Genomic DNA, 22,347 nt, shown 5'->3' on the forward strand with positions numbered 1-22,347 from the left:
TATTTATTTCAATACTGTCATTCTATAAGAACAAGACACCAAAAAGAAAATAATAAATTTAGTGTATTAAACTAGCTGCTTCTTGCCAGTACAAGAAAACATATAAGCTAAATAAAAATGGATGTAAGTTTAACACTGAAACTTCATTCACAACATATTGGGTGGGCCAAAAAGTGCATTCGGTTTTTTAAGTAAAAATAAAAGACACATTTTTCATTTTCACCAAGAACTTTATTGAACAACGTATTCACCTTTTTGTTCCACAACCTTCTGCCATTTTTCAGGCAACTTCGTAATTCCATCTTCCCAAAACTTTTCATCTTTTTGAGCAAAGAACTGTTCCAGATGCCTTTTGCAGTCTTCCAGGGAATTGAAATTTTTTCCATTAAGAGAATTTTGTAAAGACTGAAATAAATGGAAATCCGAAGGTGCAATGTCTGGTGAATACAGCGGTTGAATCAGAACTTCCCACCCAAGCTGTAACGATATTTGCCTGGTCATCAAAGAGACATGCAGCCTTGCATTATCCTGATGGAAGATTATGTATTTCCTGTTGACTAATTCTGGACACTTTTCATCGAGTGCCGCTTTCAGTTGGTCTAATTGGGAGCAGTACTTGTTGGAATTAATCGTTTCGTTTTCCAGAAGGAGCTCATAATAGAGGACCCCCTTCCAATCCCACCATATACAAAATATCACCTTCTTTGGATGAAGACCGGCCTTTGGTGTGGTTGGTGGTGGTGCATTTCGCTTGCCCCAAGATCTTTTCCATTCCACATTGTTGTACAGTATCCACTTTTCATCGCCCGTCACAATTTAAAAACGGAACATTTTCATTACGTTTCACTAGAGACTCACATGAGGAAATACGATCAAGATGGTTTTTTTCACTTAACCTATGTGGAACCCAAACATCAAAGCGATTCACATAACCAAGCTGGTGCAGATGATTTTCAACACTTGATTTGGATATTTTGAGTATGTCAGCTATCTTCCGCGTGGTATAATGTTGATCTCAATTATTTTTTCGGTTTGATCCCTATCAACTTAAACTGGTCTACCCAACCGTGGAGCATTATCCAGCAAGAAATCTCCAGCACGAAACTTCACAAACCACTTTTGACATGTTTGATCAGTCACAGCTCGTCCTTCACACACTGCACAAATGTTTTTGTGCGTTTCAGTTGCATTTTTACCTTTCTTGAAATAATAAAGCATAATATGCTGAAAATATTGTTTTTTTCTTCCATCTTCAATATTTAAATGGCTACACAAAAATTCACCAATTTTGGTAAGTCTTTTTTTAAGGCACGCTGATCTGACAGCTGTCACATATAATCTAACAAAATTGTTTCAAATAAAGTTAAAGACAACTAAGTGCTACTAGATCCATCTTATAGAAAAAACTGAACGAAACTTTTGGCCCACCCACTACAGTGGTCTTCTACTAGCAGAATTTGAAAATTACATCTTTTCAGCTGTATTCTAAACAAAAGTAATTAAAAATCAATTCAAATAATTTAGAATAAGTGCTTTATTTTAATTCCCACAAAAACTGAAACTATCATTTACGTCAGTTGCAACAGCAATAAAAATTAGAAGTCAATTCGTTTCTTGAAAACACTTTTTATAAGCATAAAACAAAAGTAAAGGACACAAAAAGGTACTCCTTTTAAACTGAAGATAATCTGATTACTTGTGACATACACACCTGCAGATGTACAAACAGCAAATGCATTCAAAACAGTGCAAGATTTAACTAATTTAGGACAGTATTCCAACCAATCCCAACTCAGTTTTCAATTACTTGTGCAGGCGTATATAGTCACAAAAAGTAAATCTCTTCTAAAACGTAACTGGCTGATGCCAATTCAGAACATTCCATACCAACACAACAATAACTATGGAAATCATGAGGTATGACTAATGGGGAAAAAGGCAAAACCCAACATCCAAAGTGCATATACTTCAAAATAACTGCAATATATTTCTACTTTTGTAAAAAAAAAAAAAAAAGTTTTCTTTAAACTATAAATCTAAAAGAAAAGCAAATGTATCATTTCACATTCTTTTTCTGAATTTAAAAAACATATACATAATTGTCCTTTGTTTTTGATAAGTTCAAATATGAATTGACAGTGGGGTTATTGGATTCTTTAAGAAAGCTCTATAGAATAGATGACTATAACATACTATATCTTCTTTAAGAAGTATGAGCTGAAATGTTAGGCATTCCTTGTGTTGTTTTTGTATATATTTAAGGAATGCTGTTCTTATAAACAATGGCTTTGAAAATGAAATATATTATTTCAAATATATATTTGAGACCAAAATGTATTACTAGAGGATCTCTATAAAAGGTTACCAAAATTAAACTTATTCGTGAAATCAGGGAAAACGTTTTTAGAATTTATCTTTCTAGAAAATAATGCTGCCATTTTTCTTCCTTTTTCTTTTTTCTGATTATGACAATTAAACATCAGAGGATTTCCCCCAATAAATACTGATGTAAATGTTGATTTCAAGGGCAAACAACTTTCATAAGAGTCTATTTCTCAGGCAGTTCACCATGTGTTGAGACTGAGGCAGCACTGTTCTGGCGTGAATTGTCATTGGACTGCTGTGAAGTATTCCTTCTGGGAGAGTTTGTTGGGACCCGAAGCTGATTGTCAGGTGTAGGCTTAGCAGCACTCGGTGACTTTGTAGAGGAATTAGATGGAAGTCTGTGACGATTACTCGCATCACCAAAAGTAGATGAATGTCTTTTTCTTCCAAATTCCTCACCTATAGGGGGCTGCAAATTATGAAAGACAACATAGTGATGATTTTACTATTTTTTCTTCCCTTCAAAATCTAAGGCCAGACTTTTCTAACAGAGGGAAACTATGCCGGCACTTCAGTAGATTTTATTAGTATAATGAAAACTTAACAGCAATTCAAGGTATTAAACTTAAATTTCCTCCTTATCAGTCAATTCTTTCATTTAACATGTTTATTAAGCTACTCCTATGTTTTAGGGCTTGAACTAAATAGTAGGGCATAAGGATAAGGCTGGGTTCGTTGTCTCTGGGAAAATGTTTCAGAGAGGACATTTTCCTTCTTTATGAAACTTCTGTCAGTTGCAAAGCATTTATAACTCTAACCCCTTTCTTCTCCAAACTTCCACAGTATTTAAAATGCAAATAGTCATACTTAACAGCACTGATACAGGAAAACATGACACAAATTTAAAAGCAGAGGTCTGAATTCTTGGCTTCTGTTCAGATAGGGCAAAAATCACTAGTATTATAAAGCAGGGACATCTTGTGACAGAACTGGCTGGACCACTCTAGAAACATAGCTTTTTTTTTTTTTTTTTTAATTTTTGGCCATGCTGCAAGGCATGAGGGATCTTGGTTCCCTGAGCAGGGATCGAATGTGTGCCCCTTGCATTGGAAAGTGTGGAGTCTTAACCACTGGACCACCAGGGAAGTCTGAAACACAGCTCTTTAATTCCAGAGATGGAGGCATTTCTATTAACTCCATCCCTGGGCTATCATATCTATTTACACAAAACTACAAACGACAAACTAATTATAATACTAAGCAGAGATGAACCTAGCCTTCCTTTCACCTCTCTCTTTTCTGCTCTTTTTGATTCTTCTTTCCTTATTTCTCTCTTCTCTTCTTTCTCCTTTTCCTTTATCTTATTATGCTCATCCACTTCTTTTCTTAAAATGTTTTCCTTTTCCTCTTGAAATCAAATTGTCTAAACCCTATTCTCCTGTCTCTACACATGCACATAACATTCTTGCCCTAATTTTATTATGTGGGGAACCATAAATCCATGTTACATGAGCATGTGTTATGGAAACTATAGGATACAAGTACATAAAAAGTGAAAAATTTAAAAACTGCTAGTGAGGGGACTTCCCTGGTGGTCCACTGGTAAAGAACCTACCCTAAATGCAGGGGACGTGGGTTCAATTTCTGGTCAGGGAACTAAGATCCCACATGCTGTGGGGCAACTAAGCCCACATGCCACAACTCCTGAGCTCACGTGCCTCAACTAGAGAGCCTGCGTGCTGCAGACTACAGAGCCCACATGCTCTGGAACCTGCACACCACAACTACAGAGTCCACAGGCCCTGGAGCCTACACAACACAACTAAAGAAGAGAAAACCCACACGCCACAACTAGAGAGAAGCCCGTGTGCCACAACGAATATCCCGTGTGCCGTGACTAAGACCCGACACAGCCAAAAATAAATAAAATAAAATAAAGAAATAATAAAGAAATCTTTAAAAAAATAAAAACAAATAAAAACTGCTAGTGAGAAATGAGTAACATATCCATATAAAAGTTACTAAATCCATAAAATGTTTATCATGCATATCAAAATTAAAGTGAACTGACCATTGCTCCATGGTCATGTAAGATATTAACATTTAGGGACTCTGGGTAAACAGAATATATGGGAATTCGCTATACTATTTTTGCACCTCTTTTAAAGTTTTATTTCAAAACTGGAAAGTTAAATTTTCAAAATTAAATTTAAAAAATAAAAATTATACTGGGCTTCCCTGGTGGCGCAGTGGTTGAGAGTCCGCCTGCCGATGCAAGGGACACGGGTTTGTGCCCCGGTCCGGGAAGATCCCACATGCCGCAAAGCGGCTGGGCCCGTGAGCCATGGCCGCTGAGCCTGCGCGTCCGGAGCCTGTGCTCCGCAACGGGAGAGGCCACAGCAGTGAGAGGCCCGCGTACCGCAAATAAATAAATAAATAAATAAATAAATAAATAAAAATTATAAAATTAAACTTAAGAAAGTCACTGATAGCTCAAACATAAGAGTAATAAAAATAATACAGGGGAAAGGACTTAAAACTTACGTCAACACGGAAGTCTTCCAACTTCTTAAAGCTACAGAGGTATTCCTGAAGTTTGGGGTCAATAGACTGTGTCTTAGATTGAGAATATTTTAGGTAAGCCCAAAACTTTTCTAATCCATACAGCTGACCTAATAACAAAGAAGAATATACATGATAAAATATATAGAATCTTTAAAAAATGATTCATATGGGATATGATCCTACCAGCATTAAACCATGTCTTCTATGTACACTTTATCTAGATCTTGAAGATAAGACATTGTAATGAATAATGGCAGCTAACATTTACTGAGCATTTGCCATGTAACACGTATTATTTAAGTGGTTTATTGTATATTAAACTAATTTGAACTATATACAACCCTGTAATATAGGTGCTCTTGGGTATACTACTGATGAGTAAACTGGGCTAACAAGGTTTTGGGGTTTTTTTTGTTTGTTTGTTTTTCTAACAAGGTTAAGTAACTTACCCATGGCCACAGAGCTACAAAGTAGGGGAAATGGGATTCAGACTTACGGATCTAGCCCAGAGTCTGCACTGTTACTCACTGTGCTATTCCACCTTTCCAAACACACTTGCTCATGTTGCATAGAATTTTCATGTAATGGAACATCAGTGAGTAGTCATGTGTGTCAAATGAATAAAGACAAAATACAAATAAGGAAACACTTCGGAGTGGCTATTTTCCAACATCTCACAAGTAAGACTTTCGTACTATATGGTGCTCTATCCTTCATCACAAACCATAATAGTGGCCTGAAAGTCTTAAACAGTCTGCCCTAAAAAAAAGTTACAAACTCCCTATTTATTGACAGACTCAGATTTACAATTTCCAAATAGAATAAGTTTATTGTTTTATTTTACCAGATTCGCAGTCTTTTTTGGTTTCTTCTTGGAAATCCTTAAAAATTTCTTGTCTGAATTTTTTTTCCAGTCCATAACTATAAAACCTGAACAGACATTCTAATCCATACCTGTGGGAAGAAAATAAAAAGTTTATAATAGAATTTTTCCTATGACAATGCAAATAGTCATATTTAACAGCACTGATACAGGAAAACATGACACAAATAATCTCAAACAAAAGTGTTCAAATGTATGTAATTTTTAGTACGCAGATTTTTAGCTGAAGTGGTAATTAGTAATCTACAGCTGGCTTTGCTAGTTTTGTTGACTCAGGCATAGCATCTCATGGAGGTATACTGGGAATATGCAAAATAAGAGGCAGCCCTTGGACAACTACACTATGGTTTCTTTGAACAGACACAGGATCTCTCCCTGGTATTTCTGAAGAACTCCCTGGCATTTTTCCCCGGTATTTCAAAAGATTTAGTGACAAACTGGCAATGTTTTAGATTTTTTCCCAAACCAAGGCTTATAATGGTGTGTTAGTACATGGTATTAAATACTCGAACATAATCTCTAGGAAGATAAAGACCATACTCTTGGGCCACAGACTCTAGGTGTGGTTGACCCATTCAACTATAAAGGGACAAACCTAATTAAATGTCTCCTAAGAGAGCCTTCCTGCTTATAAAGTATATTAAATAAAAGATATTTTGCCAAAAGAATTGTATCACTGCATAAATCAGAAAAATTTGTTTCTTCTTACAGCTACCTAAAGAACCTGAGACAAGTTTTGGACAGTGGATCAAGAAACTACATGGGCTCAACCTTCAACTAATGGTGATGAGCAGAACCCATGAGAGTGGACATGCACAAGGTCAATGGACAGCAGTAAAGGGACCATCCAGCTCATTCAAAGAAAGCATGTCGCAATTTAGAAAATCCCTCATGTAGAATCCTTAAGTCATTCTGGGTGCCTCAGTGGAGGGGAGGCTATATTTCTTCATTCCTGGTATCATAATACTGCCCAACCATTATTCACAGGAAGAAGGGTGTGTGTGTGTGTGTGTGTGTGTGTGTGTGTGTGTGTGTGTGTGTGTGTGTGTGTGTGTGTGTGTGTTTATCCATGCATATGTCCTTTGTAACCAGCTTATTTACAAGATAGAGAGTGACGGTCTCTCTGGAAGAATAAACAGGTTTCTTGGTAAGATGGCAAGAGGAATGCAGGACTACCAACCATACACTAACCTGAGCCCTTTCCTTTGGTAGCCATAAATGACACTATTCCTTGAGCTTGTATGACTGAGGCTAAGGGGACTGAGTACTAAAGGAACAACAGTTCAGAATGACAAATCTGTCTTAATACTCCTCTTATGGGATCATATTATATTGATACCAGTGGTTCTCAACCTTGACTACCTATGTGAACCATCTAGGAAGCTTTAAAAAAATGCTGACGCCCAGGCTCCACTCCAAACCAATGAAATCATAATCTCTGGGGCTGAAGCCTAGGCTTCTTTCTTTCTTTCTGGAAAGCAGGATTGAGAAATTTTAGGTTTTATCAAGTAAATGACATTTTAGAGGAATGTTAGGATTCTTAGATTTTGGGTAAAGGCCAACTGACTACTACAATATCTGGATTTCTAGTCTTACTTTTCAGGAAACTAATTCCAAAGATCAAAAATATGACATTAATAATACAATCCAAATATGCATCATAAATGCTGGAGTAAAGAGCAGGGGCAGGGCTTCCCTGGTGGCGCAGTGGTTGAGAGTCCGCCTGCCGATGCAGGGGACACGGGTTCGTGCCCTGGTCCGGGAAGATCCCACATGCTGCGGAGTGGCTGGGCCCGTGAGCCATGGCCGCTGAGCCTGCGCGTCCGGAGCCTGTGCTCCGCAACAGAAGAGGCCACAACAGTGAGAGGCCCGCGTACCACAAAAAAAAAAAAAAAAAAAAAAAGAGCAGGAGCAAATGACCAGTCTCTCAGTTGTCATTTACTCACTGACCAATCACTGTGAGACAGCTTAGATGAGTAGAAAACAAAAAGGCTGAGAACCAGAAAGAACTACATTTGAATTCTAGGCTTATAATCATCTCTCTAAAAATGGGGATAATAATATCCTACTTTTCAATAATAGATAATATTTGTAAAGCACTTAGACCAGAGCTGGCACATTGCAGATGTGTATGTAATTAATGTTACTTCTCTCCTTTCTTCTTGAAACCATCCTACTGCTAATGTTAGTCAATGGATATATTCAGTACTGATCTTCTTCCTAATAAAAGTAACCATTTATTGAGCACTTACTATGTATCAGGTAGTATGTTAAGCTATTATAAACATACACAGAATACCATAGGAACAAAGAAGAGGAACTCCCAATCTAGACTTGGGTATAAATGGGATCAGAAAAGTTATAGAAAGTCCTGAGGAACAAACAGAAATTATTTGCATAAATAGCAAAATATGCTGATTAATTATAATAAATGCTTTCAAACTTTTCTAAGTCCAATAGTAAGAAAAACATTTTACCTTGTGACCAAGTCAACACTCACATATATACGTGTGTACATAAAAACATATATGTTTTGTAAATAATTAAATTTGTATTTATGTATGAATTGTAAAACATATTAACCTTACTATGTTCAGTGTAGTCTGATATTTTCTATTTTTTTAAGTAAGTCAGAACCACTAAACTGATTTCACAACCCACTAACGGGTAGCAAAACACAGTTTAAATGAGAAAATCTAGATTAGCCACTATGAAGAACAGTTTGGAGGTTCCTTAGAAAAATAAACATAGAACTACCATATGATCCAGCAATCCCACTCCTGAGCATGTATCTGGAGAAAATTACAATTTGAAAATATACATGCACCCCAACGTTCATAGCAGCACTATTTACAATAACCAAGACATGGAAGCAACCTAAATGTCCATCGACAGATGAATGAATAAAGAAGATGTGGTACATATATACAATGGAATGCTACTCAACCATAAAAAAAGAATGAAATAATGCCATTTGCAGCAACATGGATGGACCTAGAGATTGTCATACGAAGTCAGACAAAGACAAGTATCATATAGATATCACTTGTATGTGGAATCTAAAAAGATGATACAAATGAACTTATTTACAAAACAGAAACAGGCTCACAGACTTTGAAAACAAACTTATGGTTTGTTTTCCAAAGGGAAACGGTGAGGGGAGGGATAAATTAGGAGGTTGGGATTAACACATACAAACTACTGTAGATAAAACAGATAATTAACAAGGACCTACTAGCACTGGGAACTCTACTCAACCTATATGGAAAAGAATCTGAAAAAGAATGGATTGTATGTATATGTATAACTGATTCACTTTGCTGTACACCTGAAACTAACACAACATTGTAAATCAACTATATCCCAACATAAAATAAAAAATTTTGAAAGAAAGAAATGGCAAATATTGCCTTCAGTGCCAACTCTGATAAACTGGCAGTAGCTATCAGAGCTGTGATAAGAAAGACTATAAATCTGAATTCAAGAATAATATTAAACAATGCTGGGATTGATTTAGAGATGTCAGTAATGAACAGAGAAGAGGGAAAAAGGTACACATGCCATTTATTTATCATTCCTGATCAAGATCAAGATTCTAGATGAAAACTAAATGGGCTTTATTTTTACACAAGTCAGTGCAAATGTATATTTTTTTTCAAAGAAATGTATTTGCATATCTTGTATTCCTCTTGATCACAATATTGATTAACAATAGATTCTTATTTGAGCTTTACAAGAGGAATCCATTTTTAGAACCTGAAGAAGGGTAAATTTAGGTAAATATTGAGTGGAAAACTATCTTTTTTCTTCTTCCATCTCATCTTCCTTCCTCCCTTTTCCCAAGAATGAATAGCTTAGCTTGCATGAATCCATTTCATGTTCCTTCTCATCCTCTTGGTCTGTTCTCAATTCAGCCCTATTGGCACAAATTACCCTGAACATTCCTCATGGAAGCAAGATCTACCCTAGACAAAAAGAAGAGTTAGCAAAGCAGAGGGAGGATAAGAGAAGAATAAGCAGAGGTAAGAATATGTACAGATGTCTAGAGGCTAGAGAGCTCGGTTCATTTGGAGAACACGTAGTTCAGTACCACGGTTGCCTAGAGAACTACAGTTGACCCTTGAACAACATGCACGTTAGGAGCGCCAACCCTCCCACAGTTAAAAATCTGAGTATTAACTTAAAAGTTGGCCCTCTGTATACACGGTTCCTCCATATCCACAGTTCCTCATCCACAGATTCAAGCAACCATGGATTATGTAGTACTGTAGTATTTACTATGGAAAAAATTCTGCATATAAGTGGACCCATTCAGTTCAAACTGGTTGTTGAACAGTCAACTGTAGTAGGAAAAAATGAGACTGAACAGGTGTGTCAGGATGTATCATGAGAGACCTTATTTTTTCTTGTCTCAAGGAATCTTAACTGGTTTGGCTCTAAGCATGTAACAATTTGGGGATGTATATGCACATCCAAGGGAAATCTGTAATGGTAGGGGCAAGAGAGAGAAAAATCTGTCTTTAAAATTACATTTGGCCTTTGTACCAGCCCCTAACATGGTTCCAAACATGATACCCACAAACCTGTGTAGTCCCCTCCTACATTATACCAGGGTTGGTTTGTGTGAACACTATAATATGGCAGAAGTGATGTCACTTTCAAGTGCAGGTTAAGTAAGACACCGAAGCATTCATCTTGGAAGTTCTCCCCCTTTCTTAGATCATTCACTCTGGGTGAAGTCACATCGTGAAATGCCCTATGGGGAGACCTATGTGCCAAGGTACTGAAGCCTCCTGCCAATATCCAAGTGAATGAGCTTGAAGAAGATCCTCTAGCCTGAGTCAAGTCTTCAGAGACTGCAGCCCTGTCCAATACCTTGACTGCAATCCTATGAGAGAACTGAACCAGAGCCACCCAGCTAAGCTGTTTCTGGAGTCTTGACCCTTAGAAACTATGAACTAATAAATGTTTGTTGTTTTAAGCTTCTGCGTTCTGGGGTAATTTGCTATGCAGCAATAGAAAACTAACACAGTCCTTCTCCCAGTTATCACGTGGTACTTTCACAGTTCAAAATCAGGCTACTTCTGTACTAGTTTTTAGTATTTTTAAAAAATTCCCTCCAAGTGTAAAAATAAGAGAAAATATTTGACCTGTAATTTTCTTTTGCATCTTCCCAAGCAAGTTGTCTAAATTCCTCATACATTGTTTTATTGAAGTGATCTCTGAGGAAAAAGGACCAGAAACGAAAGAGGGTATTCATTTCTTGAGACTGGCCAATTCCCAAGTGTTTTCTCTCTGGAAAAAGTCAAAACAGCAGATGTTTTACATAGCGTAAAATAAAGAAAGCTGAAACATATTAATCCCCAATTGGGTTTCTTTTAAACAAAGAACAAATAATCCATTTTCTGACTCACTGCTCAAATTTAAGCATTTGTCAATAGTAACAAGAATATAGTAAGCTTTATTTCCTAATGTGTCTAAGCTACAAAATACATGAATAAAGAACATATATGAACACATTTACTTAAGGCAATTTTAACAAAGGACTATTTTAACCTGATATTAAATGTCACAACTTGAATTTTTTAGAATTATGTTTTAATTTTAAAGATAGCTATATAAAGGAAGGCTCTTACCACTTAGGCATCTTCTACGATACTTGTGGTACACTTGTTGGGTAAAGCCATTTTCCTTCAAAAGTTCGTGAGAAGGATGCTGGAACTTTGGGAATGAATGAGGAGTACATCCATAACTTCCTACTAGTGGTGCACCTCCTGAAGGCGAAGCATTTGAACTGCTGTTTGAGGAGGGGGAAAAAAGCCTTCAAACTGAAATATCAAGAACCAAGTGTTTAAACCAATTTGTACTATTTGTTTACTGAGAATCTGAGCAGTGGAAAAGGCATTAGTCCCTAAAACTCTCCTAAACTAATGATACACGGATCTACATATGAATTGCTATCTATGTTCAACACATGGGTAAATTCAGAATTTGATAAAGGACATGGTCATAAATTCTCAAACTAAAACAATAAGTAGAAGCAGATAACTGACTAGCTAGCTTACTCTTCTCTTCCAGATACATTATTAATTTAGTTATATTTGGTTTTTTTCTTATAGTACTGGGGAAATTTTCAATTTTCATGAGTAATTAGGTTAATGATATAAATTGAGTAAAGTGGATAAAATCTGGCACAAAGGCAATATTTTCATTATCCTAAAGACATACCTGTAATTCTGTAAATCAATTTCACTTCTGAAATTTCGCCTATATCTATCTTTTCCTTTTCATCTTCACTCTGTTATTCAAATTGAGGCTTTCCTCCTCTTTCACTTGAACTAATTGGTCTCCTTGTTTTTTCAATCTCCCTCCTCTATACTGCCACCAAAATGATCTTCCTAAGACCGCTCTAAATCAGTGGTTCTCAATGTGTGGTCTGTAGATGCTTGGAGGGGTTCCCAAGAACCTTTCAGAAAGTCTGCAAGGTCAAAACTATTTTCACAACAATACTTAGACATTATTTGCTCTCTTCACTGTGTTTACATCTGTACTGATAGTACTAAACAATGGTGTATAAAACTGCTGATGCAAACTGAGTCAGTGGCACCAAACTTTACTTACTAGTGGTTATATTATTCACTGCTGTGTACTTGAAAAAAAATTTTTAATGCCAGTTTCACCTTAAGAGTTCCTTGATGAAGCAAAAAAAAAAAATTAACTTTATGAAATCTCAACACTTGAGTACATCTCATTGTGTGTGACAAAATGGGACAGAAGCTTTAGCTTTGCAAAATGAGAACATTCTGGAGATATTTCACAACAACGTGAATATACTTAACACAACTGAACTGTACTCCTAAAAATGGTTAAGATGATGAATATTTCATGAGTTTTGAATATGAAATGAGTATTTCATTGTGTTTTTTATAACAATTAGGGGGAGAAAAGCACTTTTGTAGCATATCAAAATATGATGGCTGTTGTTATGAACTAAATGTTTGTTGAATTCCTAACCCCCAATGTGACGGTACTAGGATGTAAAATAAGTCATGACACTAGAGCTCTCATGAGTGGGATAAGTGCCCTTATGAGAGGAGACACAAGAGAGCTTCCTTCTTCTCTCTCTGCTCTCTGCCATGTGAAGATACAACAAGATGGCCATCTGCAAACTAGGGAGCAGGCCCTCACCAGATATGGGATCTGTTGGCACCTTAATCTTGGGTCTGTGAGAAATAAATGTTTGTTGTTTAAGCTCCCCAGCCTATGGCATATTTGTTACAGCAGTACTAACTACAACAGTTGTCTTAAAGCACTCATGCGATAAAATTATGAGCCAAACTGTTTTTTTCATGGAATACCATTTTTAATTAGAAGAATAGCCAACAAATTATGGTTATTCAGACTTTGTTTTGTGTCAGACATTTCCTTGAAAATGAACAAAATGAGTCTGTAACGTTCAGGAAAAATTCGAGCTTTCATGCAAAAATAAGAATTTTGGAAACTTTGTATTTGTCACTATGAGCCTAGTAATTCCCACTCATACCTAAACACTTATCTAATGAAATCAATGCTGGGTTATTTTTTAGGAGTTTGTGTGTGTTGTAAAATATATATGATATTTGTAATTTTAGCCATTCTTAAGTGTACTACTCATCAGCATTAAATATTCACAATGTTATATAACTATTACCACTACCTCTACCAAAACCTTCTTTATTATTCCCAACAAAAACTCTATCCATTAAATAATGAATAACCCCTTTCCCTCTCCCTGCAGTCCCCAGTAACCTCTATTTTACTTTGTCTTTGACTATTCTAGGTACCTCATATAAGTGGAAACATACTATATTCATCCTTCTCAGTCTGCCTAATATCACTAAGCATGTTCTCAAGGTCCATCCATGTTAAAGCTGAAATCAAAATTTCATTTTTTATATGGTTGAATCATATTCCATTGTATGTATATACCTACTATGTTTATCTAGTCATCTGCTGATGGACTCTAGTGTTGTTTCCACCTTCTGGCTATTATAAATAATGCTGCTATAAACATGGCATAAAAATATCTGTTCAACTCCCTCTTTTCAATTCTTTTGGATATATACCTAGGAGTCAAATAGCTGGGTCATGTGTTAGTTGTGTTTTACCATTTTGAGAAAATGCCAAACTGCTTTCTACAATGGCTGCAGCATTTTATATTTCCAAGAGCAATGCACAGGGTTCTAATTTCTCCACATCCACACAAACATTTGCTTTCAGTTTTTTTGATTATACATATCTGTATTAGTCAGCTCAGCTGCCATAACAAGATACCACAGACTGGATGGCTTACACAATAGAAATTTATGTTCTCACAGTTCTGGAGGCTAGAAGTCCAAGATCATAGGGCCAGCAGTGTTGGTTTCTGGGGAGGCCTCTCTTCCTGGCTTACAGAGAACCACCTTCTCATTGTGTCCTCACATGGCCTTTCCTCTGTCTACACGCAGAAAGAGAGAGATCTCTGGTGTCTCTTCCTCTTCTTATAAGGTCAGATTAGGGCCCCATCGTATGGTTTCATTTAACCTTAATTATCTCCTTAAAGGCCCTATCTCAAATACAGTCAAGCAGGGGGGTTAGGGTTTCAGCATATAATTTCAGAGAGACAATTCAGTCCATAACACCATCCTAATGGGTATGAAGAGATATCTCATTGTGGTTTTTGATTTGCATTTCTCTAATGATTAATGATATTGCACACATTTTCATTGGTTTATTGGCCATTTGTATATCTTCTCTGGAGAAATGTCTATTCAAATCCTTTCCCAATTTTTGAATTGGGTTTTTTGGGAGACTTCTATATATTTGGACTATTAACCCGTTATCAGATATATAATTTGCAAATATTTTCTCCTATTCAGTAGGTTGTCTCTTCACTCTGATAGTTTCCTTTGATACACAAAAGTTCATAATTATGATGAAGTAAAATTTATCAATTTTTCTCTTTTATTGTCTGTGTTTTGGGTGTCATGCTCAAGAAACCACTGTCAAATCTAGGGTCATAAAGATGTTCCCCTACATTTTCTTCTAAGAGTTTTACAGTTTTAGCTGTTAAGTTTACATCTTTGATCCATTTTAATTTTTTGGTATCTGGTATAAAGTATGGATCCCATCCTTTCACATGTTGGATATCCAGTTTTCCCAGCAACATTTGTTAAAAAGATGACCCTCTCCTTCACTGAACAGTCTCAGCACCCTTGTAGAAAATAAACTGACCATATATGACAGATTTTATTTCTAGACTCTCTATTCCATTGGTCTATACATCTGTCCTTATGCCAAGACCATACTGTTTTAATTATTGTAGCCTTGTAGTAACTTTCAAAGTTGGGAAGTGTTGGTCCTCCAATTTTATTTTTCTTTTTAAGGTCATTTGGGCTTTTCAGGGCTCCTTGCAATTCCATATAAATTTGAGGATCAGCTTTTCCATTTTTGTGAAAAAGGGTATTGGAATTTTTGTAGGGATTGTTTTAAATCTATAGATCACTTTCGATTGTAATAATGTCTTAACAATGTTAAGTCTTCCTATCCATGAAAATGGATTGTCTTTCCATTTATTTAGGTCTCCTATAATTTTTTCAGCAATGTGTTTTGTAGTTTTCAGTGTATAAGTCTTTCACCTCCTTGGTTAGATTTATTCCTAAGTATTTAATTTTTAGACGCTAATGTAAATAGAATTGCTTTCTTAATTTCCTTTTCAAATCATTCAATGCTGCATATAGAAACACAAGCTGATTTATGTGTATTTTGTACAGTGCAACTTTGCCAAATTTGTTTATTAGCTTCAGTTTCTTTCTTGTTGATTCTTTGTAATTTTCTATTTATGGAATCATATTATTTGTGATTAGAGATAGATTTACCTCTTCCTTTCATATTTGATGTCTTTTCTTTCATTTTCTTCTCTATTAGTTCTGGCTAGGACTTCCAGCACAACAGTGAATACCAATGGCAAAAGCATGTATTCCTGTCTTGTTCCTGATCTTAGGGGGACAGCTTTCAGTCTTTCACCATTGAGTATAACACCAGCCATGGGTTTCTCATAAATGCTTTTTTCGTGTGAGGAATTTTCCCTCTAATCCTAGTTTTCTAAGAGGTTTTAATCATAAAAGTTGGATTTTGTCCTTTCCTATGTCAATTGATATGATTATGTAGTTTTTCCCTTAGTTCTATTAATATGATGTATAATGTTGATTTTCTTGTATTGAACCACTCTTGTACTACTGGGATAAATCCTGCTTGCCATGGTGAATAATCATTTTATTATGCTATTGGATTACATTTGCTAATATTTTGTTGAGGACATATGCATCTATATTCATAGGAATACTGGCATATAATTTTATTTTCTTGTGATATCTTTATCTAGTTTTGGTATTAGGGTAATGCAGGCCTCAGAGAATAAATATTCCCTTCTCTTCAATTTTTTGAAGGAGTCTGAAGAGAGTTAGTGTTAATTCTTCTTCAACTATTTGGTAGAACTTACTAGTGAAGCAATTTGGTCCAGAACTTTCTTTGTTAGGGATTTTTGATTCCTGATTTGATCTCCCTACTTCTTATAGGTGGGTCGAATCTTCTATTTCTTATTGAATCAGTTTAAGTAATTTATATGTTTCAAGGAATTTATGCATTCCTTCTAGGTTACCTAATTTGTTGATGTATAGTAATTTGTTCATAGTATTCTCTTAGGATCCCTTCTATCTCTATAAGGTCAGTAGTAATGTCTCCATTTTCATTTCTGATTTTAGTTACTTATATCTTCTTTTTTTCCCTTGGCAGTCTAGCTAAAGAAAGGCTTGTCAGTTTGTTGATCTTCTTAAAGAACCAACTTTTGATTTCACTGATTTTCTCTACTGTTTTACTCTTCTCTATATTGTTTATTTTTACTCTAATCTTTAATATTTCTTTCCTTCTGCTATCTTTGTTTTTAGTTTGCTCTTCCTTTTTGAATTCCTTAAGGTAAAATGTTAGGCTACTGATTTGTGATTTCTCTTCTTTTTAAATGTGATTTCTCTTCTTTTTAGTTATAATTTTCCTGCACCCCATAAGATGTGGTATGCTGTGTTTCCACTTTCATTCATCTCTAAGTACAGTCATCCCTCAGTATTCATGGAGGATTGGTTACAGAACCCTTCATGGATGCGAAACCCATGGATACGGAGGGCGAACTGTAATTTCCATTGCAATTTCTTCTTTGACCCATGGGGTACTTAAGAATGTGTTGTTTAATTTCCACATATTTGTGAATTTTCGTTTTTCTTCTGTTAGGGATTTCTAACATCATCCTACTGTGGTCAGAGAAGATACCTTGTGTGACATTTCTTTTAAAATCTATTGAAACTTCTGTTACAGCCTAACATATGGTCTATTGTGGAGAATGTCCCACATGTACTTATGAATTTGTATTCTTCTATTGCTGGGTGAAATATTCTATAAATGTCTGTTAGGTCTAATTGGCTTATTATGTTGCTCAAGTCCTCTATTTTGTTAATCATCTTATGTTGAGATGATCTATGCATTACTGAAATCAGGGTATTGAAATCTCCAATTATTCTTGTAGAACTATTTATTTCTCCTCTCAATTCTGTCAGTTTTTGCTTCATATAACTCCCGAGGGGCTGTTATTAGTTACATAAATGTTTATAATGAAACTTCTATTAATATATAATATACTTAGCTCTTATAATCTTTTTGGATTTAAAGTGTATTTTGTTTGATATTAAAATAGCCACCCCAGCTCTCTTAAATTTGCATCTTTTCACTTTCAATCTATTTGTGTCTTTGAATCTAACATGAGTCTCTTGTAGACAGTATATAGTTGGATCATGTTTTTAATCCATTCTGCCAATCTCTGCCTTCTGATTGGAAAATGCAATCTATTCATATTTAAAGTAATTACTGGTAAGGAAGGACCTGCCATTTTGTTATTACTTTTCTATATGCCTTATAGATTTGCTGTCCCTCCTTTCCTCTCTTATTGTCTAACTTTTGTGTTATTTCTTTTCCTTCTGAATAAAATATTTTGATCCCTTCTCATTTCCTTTTATATATATTCTATAGATATTTTCTTTGTGGTTATCATGAGGATTACACTTAACAAAAACTCTGCTCTTATACACCTCTGTTCCCCACTTTCTGTTACTGATGTCATAAATTACATCTTTATACACTATATACCCAACAACATAGATTAGTAATTTTTTAATGCATTTGTCTTTTAAATAACATATAAAGTAAAAAATGGAGTTACAAATTAAATTACAACAAAACTCTTACCAAAGTTCTTTCTTTCTTCAGATGGCTTCATGTTACTGTCTAGTGTCCATTCATTTCAAACTGAGGACTATCTTTAGCATTTCTTGCTGGGCAGATCTAGTGGTAATGAACTCTTTCAGATTTTTTTTTCTTTTTTTTTTTTTTTGGTATAAAGACTTTATCTTTCAGAGGAGTACTAGGGTTACGGCAAATTGCATGAAAGGTATAGAGAGCTCCCTCATACCACCTGCATGCCTTGCTCCCCACACAATAGCTTCCCCCACTATCAACATCAAGCACAACTCCCAACAGAGTGGTACATTTGTTACAACTGACAAACCCACACTGACACGTCATATTCACCCAAAGTCCATAGCTACATTAGTGTTCTCTCTTGGTGTTGGACATTCTACGGGTTTGGACAAATGTAAAATGAGATGTAGCCATCATTAGAGTATCATACACAGTATTTTCACCTCCCGAAAAATCCTGTGTTCCACCTGTTCATCTCTTCCTCCCCCCAACCCCTAGAAACAACAACGGGTCTTTTTATCACCTCCATAGTTTTCCTTTTCCAGAATGTCGAATAGTTGAAATTTGTAGCCTTTTCAGATTGGATCCCTTCACTTAGTAATGTGCATTTAAGGTTCCTCCATGTCTCTTCATGGTTTGATAGCTCATTTCTTTTTTCCACTGAATAATATTCCATTTTCTGAATATACCACAGTTTATCCATTTGCCTACTGAAGGATGTTCTGGCTGCTGCCAAGTTTTTGCAATTATGAATAAAGCTGTTCTAAACATCCATGAGCAGGTTTTTGTGTGGACATAAGTGTTCAGCTCCTTTGGGTAAGTACCAAGGAGGGTGACTGCTAGATTGTATGGTAAGAGTATGTTTAGTTTTGTTAGAAACTTCCAAACTGTCTTCCAAGGTGGCTGTACCATTTTGCATTCCTACCATCAATGAATGAGAGTTCCTGTTACTTCACATTCTCACCAGCATTTATTAGTGCTGTCAGTGTTCTGGAATTCGGCCATTCTAATAGGTATGTAGTAGAATCTCACCATTGTCTTACTTTGCAATTCCCTGCTGATAATATGATGTGGACTATCTTCATGTGCTTATTTGCCATTTATACATCTTCTTTGGTGAAGTGTCTGTTTGTCTTTGGCCCATTTTCTAACCAGGTTTGTTGCTGTTGTTGAGTTTTAAAAGTTCTTTGTATATTTTGCATAATAGTCCTTTATCAGATGTGTCTTTTGTAAATACTTTCTGCCAATCTGGGGCTTGTCTTTCCATCCACTTGACAGTGTCGCTCACAGAGCAAAAGTTTTTCATTTTAATGCAGTCCAGCTTATTGATTTCTTCCTTCTCAAATTCTGCTTTTGGTGTTGTATCTAAAAAGTCACCACCCAATTCAAGATCAGGTAGATTTTCTCCTGTTATTTTTATAGATTTATAAAGGAGTTTTATAGTTTTGTGTTTTACGTTTAGGTCTGTGATGCATTTTGAGTTATCTTTTGTGAAGGGTGTAAGATCTATGTCTAGACTTAATTTTTCAATGTGAATGTCCAATTGTGCCAGAACCATTAGCTAAAAAGATTATCTTTGCTCCTTTATCAAAGAGCATTTGACTACATTTATGTGGATCTATTTCTATGTGGATTTTTTAATTGAAATTGTATGGAATATGTAGATCAAGTTGGGATGAACAACTGATATCCTGACAGTTTTTTGTTTTTTTTACATCTTTATTGGAGTATAATTGCTTCACAATGGTGTGCTAGTTTCTGCTTTATAACAAAGTGAATCAGTTATACATATACATATGTTCCCATATCTCTTTCCTCTTGCATCTCTCTCCCTCCTACCCTCCTTATCCCACCCCTCTAGGTGGTCAAAAAGCACCGAGCTTTTTGTGCTATGCGGCTGCTTCCCACTAGCTATCTATTTTACGTTTGGTAGTGTGTATATGTCCATGCCACTCTCTCACTTTATCACAGCTTACCATTCCCCCTCCCCATATCCTCAAGTCCATTCTCTAGTAGGTCTGTGTCTTTATTCCTGTCTTATCCCTAGGTTCTTCATGACATTTTTTTTCTAGTTAAATTCCATATATATGTGTTAGCATATGGTATTTGTCTTTCTCTTTCTGACTTACTTCACTCTGTATGACAGACTCTAGGTCCATCCACCTCATTACAAATAGCTCAGTTTTGTTTCTTTATATGGCTGAGTAATATTCCATTGTATATATGTGCCACATCTTCTTTATCCATTCATCTGATGATGGACACTTAGGTTGTTTCCATCTCCGGGCTATTGTACATAGAGCTGCAATGAACATTTTGGTACATGATTCTTTTTGAATTATGGTTTTCTCAGGGTATATGCCCAGTAGTGGGATTGCTGGGTCATATGGTAGTTCTACTTGTAGTTTTTTAAGGAACCTCCATACTGTTCTCCATAGTGGCTGTACCAATTCACATTCCCACCAGCAGTGCAAGAGTGCTCCCTTTTCTCCACACCCTCTCCAGCATTTATTGTTTCTAGATTTTTTGATGATGGCCATTCTGACTGGTGTGAGATGATATCTCATTGTAGTTTTGATTTGCATTTCTCTAATGATTAAAAATGTCAAGAATTCTTTCATGTGTTTGTTGGCAGTCTGTATATCTTTGTTGGAGAAATGTCTGTTTAGGTCTTCCGCCAATTTTTGGATTGGGTTGTTTGTTTTTTTGTTATTGAGCTGCACGAGATGCTTGTAAATTTTGGAGATTAAACCTTTGTCAGTTGCCTCATTTGCAAATATTTTCTCCCATTGTGAGGGTTGTCCTTTGGTCTTGTTTATGGTTTTTTTTGCTGTGAAAAAGCTTTTAAGTTTTGTTAGGTCCCATTTGTTTATTTTTGTTTTTATTTCCATTTCTCTGGGAGGTGGGTCAAAAAGGATCTTGCTGTAATTTATGTCATAGAGTGTTCTGCCTATGTTTTCCTCTAAGAGTTTGATAGTTTCTGGCCTTACATTTAGGTCTTTAATCCACTTTGAGCTTATTTCTGTGCATGGTGTTAGGGAGTGATCTAATCTCATACTTTTACATGTACCTGTCCAGTTTTCCCAGCACCACTTATTGAAGAGGCTGTCCTTTCTCCACTGTACATTCCTGCCTAATTTATCACAGATAAAGTGGCCATATGTGCGTGGGTTTATCTCTGGGCTTTCTATTCTGTTCTATTGATATATATTTCTGTTTTTGTGCCAGTACCATACTGTCTTGATTACTGTAGCTTTGTAGTATAGTCTGAAGACAGGGAGCCTGATTCCTCCAGCTCCGTTTTTCATTCTCAAGACTGCTTTGGCTATTCGGGGTCTTTTGTGTTTCCATACAAATTGTGAAATTTTTTGTTCTAGTTCTGTGAAAAATGCCAGTGGTGGTTTGATAGGGATTGCATTGAATCTGTAGATTGCTTTGGGTAGTAGAGTCATTTTCACAATGTTGATTATTCCAATCCAAGAACATGGTATATCTCTTCATCTATTTGTATCATCTTTAATTTCTTTCATCAGTGTCTTATAATTTTCTGCATACAGGTCTTTTGTCTCCTTAGGTAGGTTTATTCCTAGGTATTTTATTCTTATTGTTGCAATGGTAAATGGGAGTGTTTTCTTGATTTCACTTTCAGATTTTTCATCATTAGTGTATAGGAATGCCAGAGATTTCTGTGCATTAATTTTGTATCCTGCTACTTTACCAAATTCATTGATTAGCTCTAGTAGTTTTCTGGTAGCATCTTTAGGATTCTCTATGTATAGTATCATGTCACCTGCAAACAGTGACAGCTTTACTTCTTCTTTTCCAATTTGGATTCCTTTTATTTCCTTTTCTTCTCTGATTGCTCTGGCTAAAACTTCCAAAACTATGTTGAATAAGAGTGGTGAGAGTAGGCAACCTTGTCTTGTTCCTGATCTTAGTGGAAATGCTTTCAGTGTTTCACCATTGAGGACGATGTTGGCTGTGGGTTTGTCATATATGGCCTTTATTATGTTGAGGAAAGTTCCCTCTATGCCTGCTTTCTACAGGGTTTTTACCATAAATGGGTGTTGAATTTTGTTGAAAGATTTCTCTGCATCTACTGAGATGATCATATGGTTTTTCTCCTTCAATTTGTTAATATGGTGTATCACGTTGATTGATTTGCGTATATTGAAGAATCCTTGCATTCCTGGAATAAACCCCACTTGATTATGGTGTATGATCCTTTTAATGTTCTGTTGGATACTGTTTGC

The 22,347-nt window shown here is 35.8% G+C and overlaps 1 protein-coding gene across 4 annotated transcripts in view; it reads right to left on the reverse strand.

Annotated features, from left to right (window-relative positions):
* Nucleotides 1-1,519: 1,519 nt before the first annotated feature.
* Nucleotides 1,520-22,347, reverse strand: part of LARP1B (La ribonucleoprotein 1B) — a 130,722-nt gene continuing 109,894 nt past the window's right edge. For all 4 annotated transcript variants that reach the window (XM_067735094.1, XM_067735095.1, XM_067735097.1 and 1 more), the window contains 5 exons: nt 11,410-11,570; nt 10,924-11,068; nt 5,735-5,844; nt 4,870-4,997; nt 1,520-2,794 (listed from right to left, as the gene is read on the reverse strand). In XM_067735094.1, coding sequence (XP_067591195.1) covers nt 2,549-2,794; nt 4,870-4,997; nt 5,735-5,844; nt 10,924-11,068; nt 11,410-11,570 — 790 coding nt within the window. In that variant the 3' untranslated portion in view covers nt 1,520-2,548. The remainder of the gene's footprint in view (nt 2,795-4,869; nt 4,998-5,734; nt 5,845-10,923; nt 11,069-11,409; nt 11,571-22,347) is intronic.

Source organism: Pseudorca crassidens, chromosome 4 (genome assembly GCF_039906515.1).
Source record: "Pseudorca crassidens isolate mPseCra1 chromosome 4, mPseCra1.hap1, whole genome shotgun sequence".
NCBI lineage: Eukaryota > Metazoa > Chordata > Mammalia > Artiodactyla > Delphinidae > Pseudorca > Pseudorca crassidens.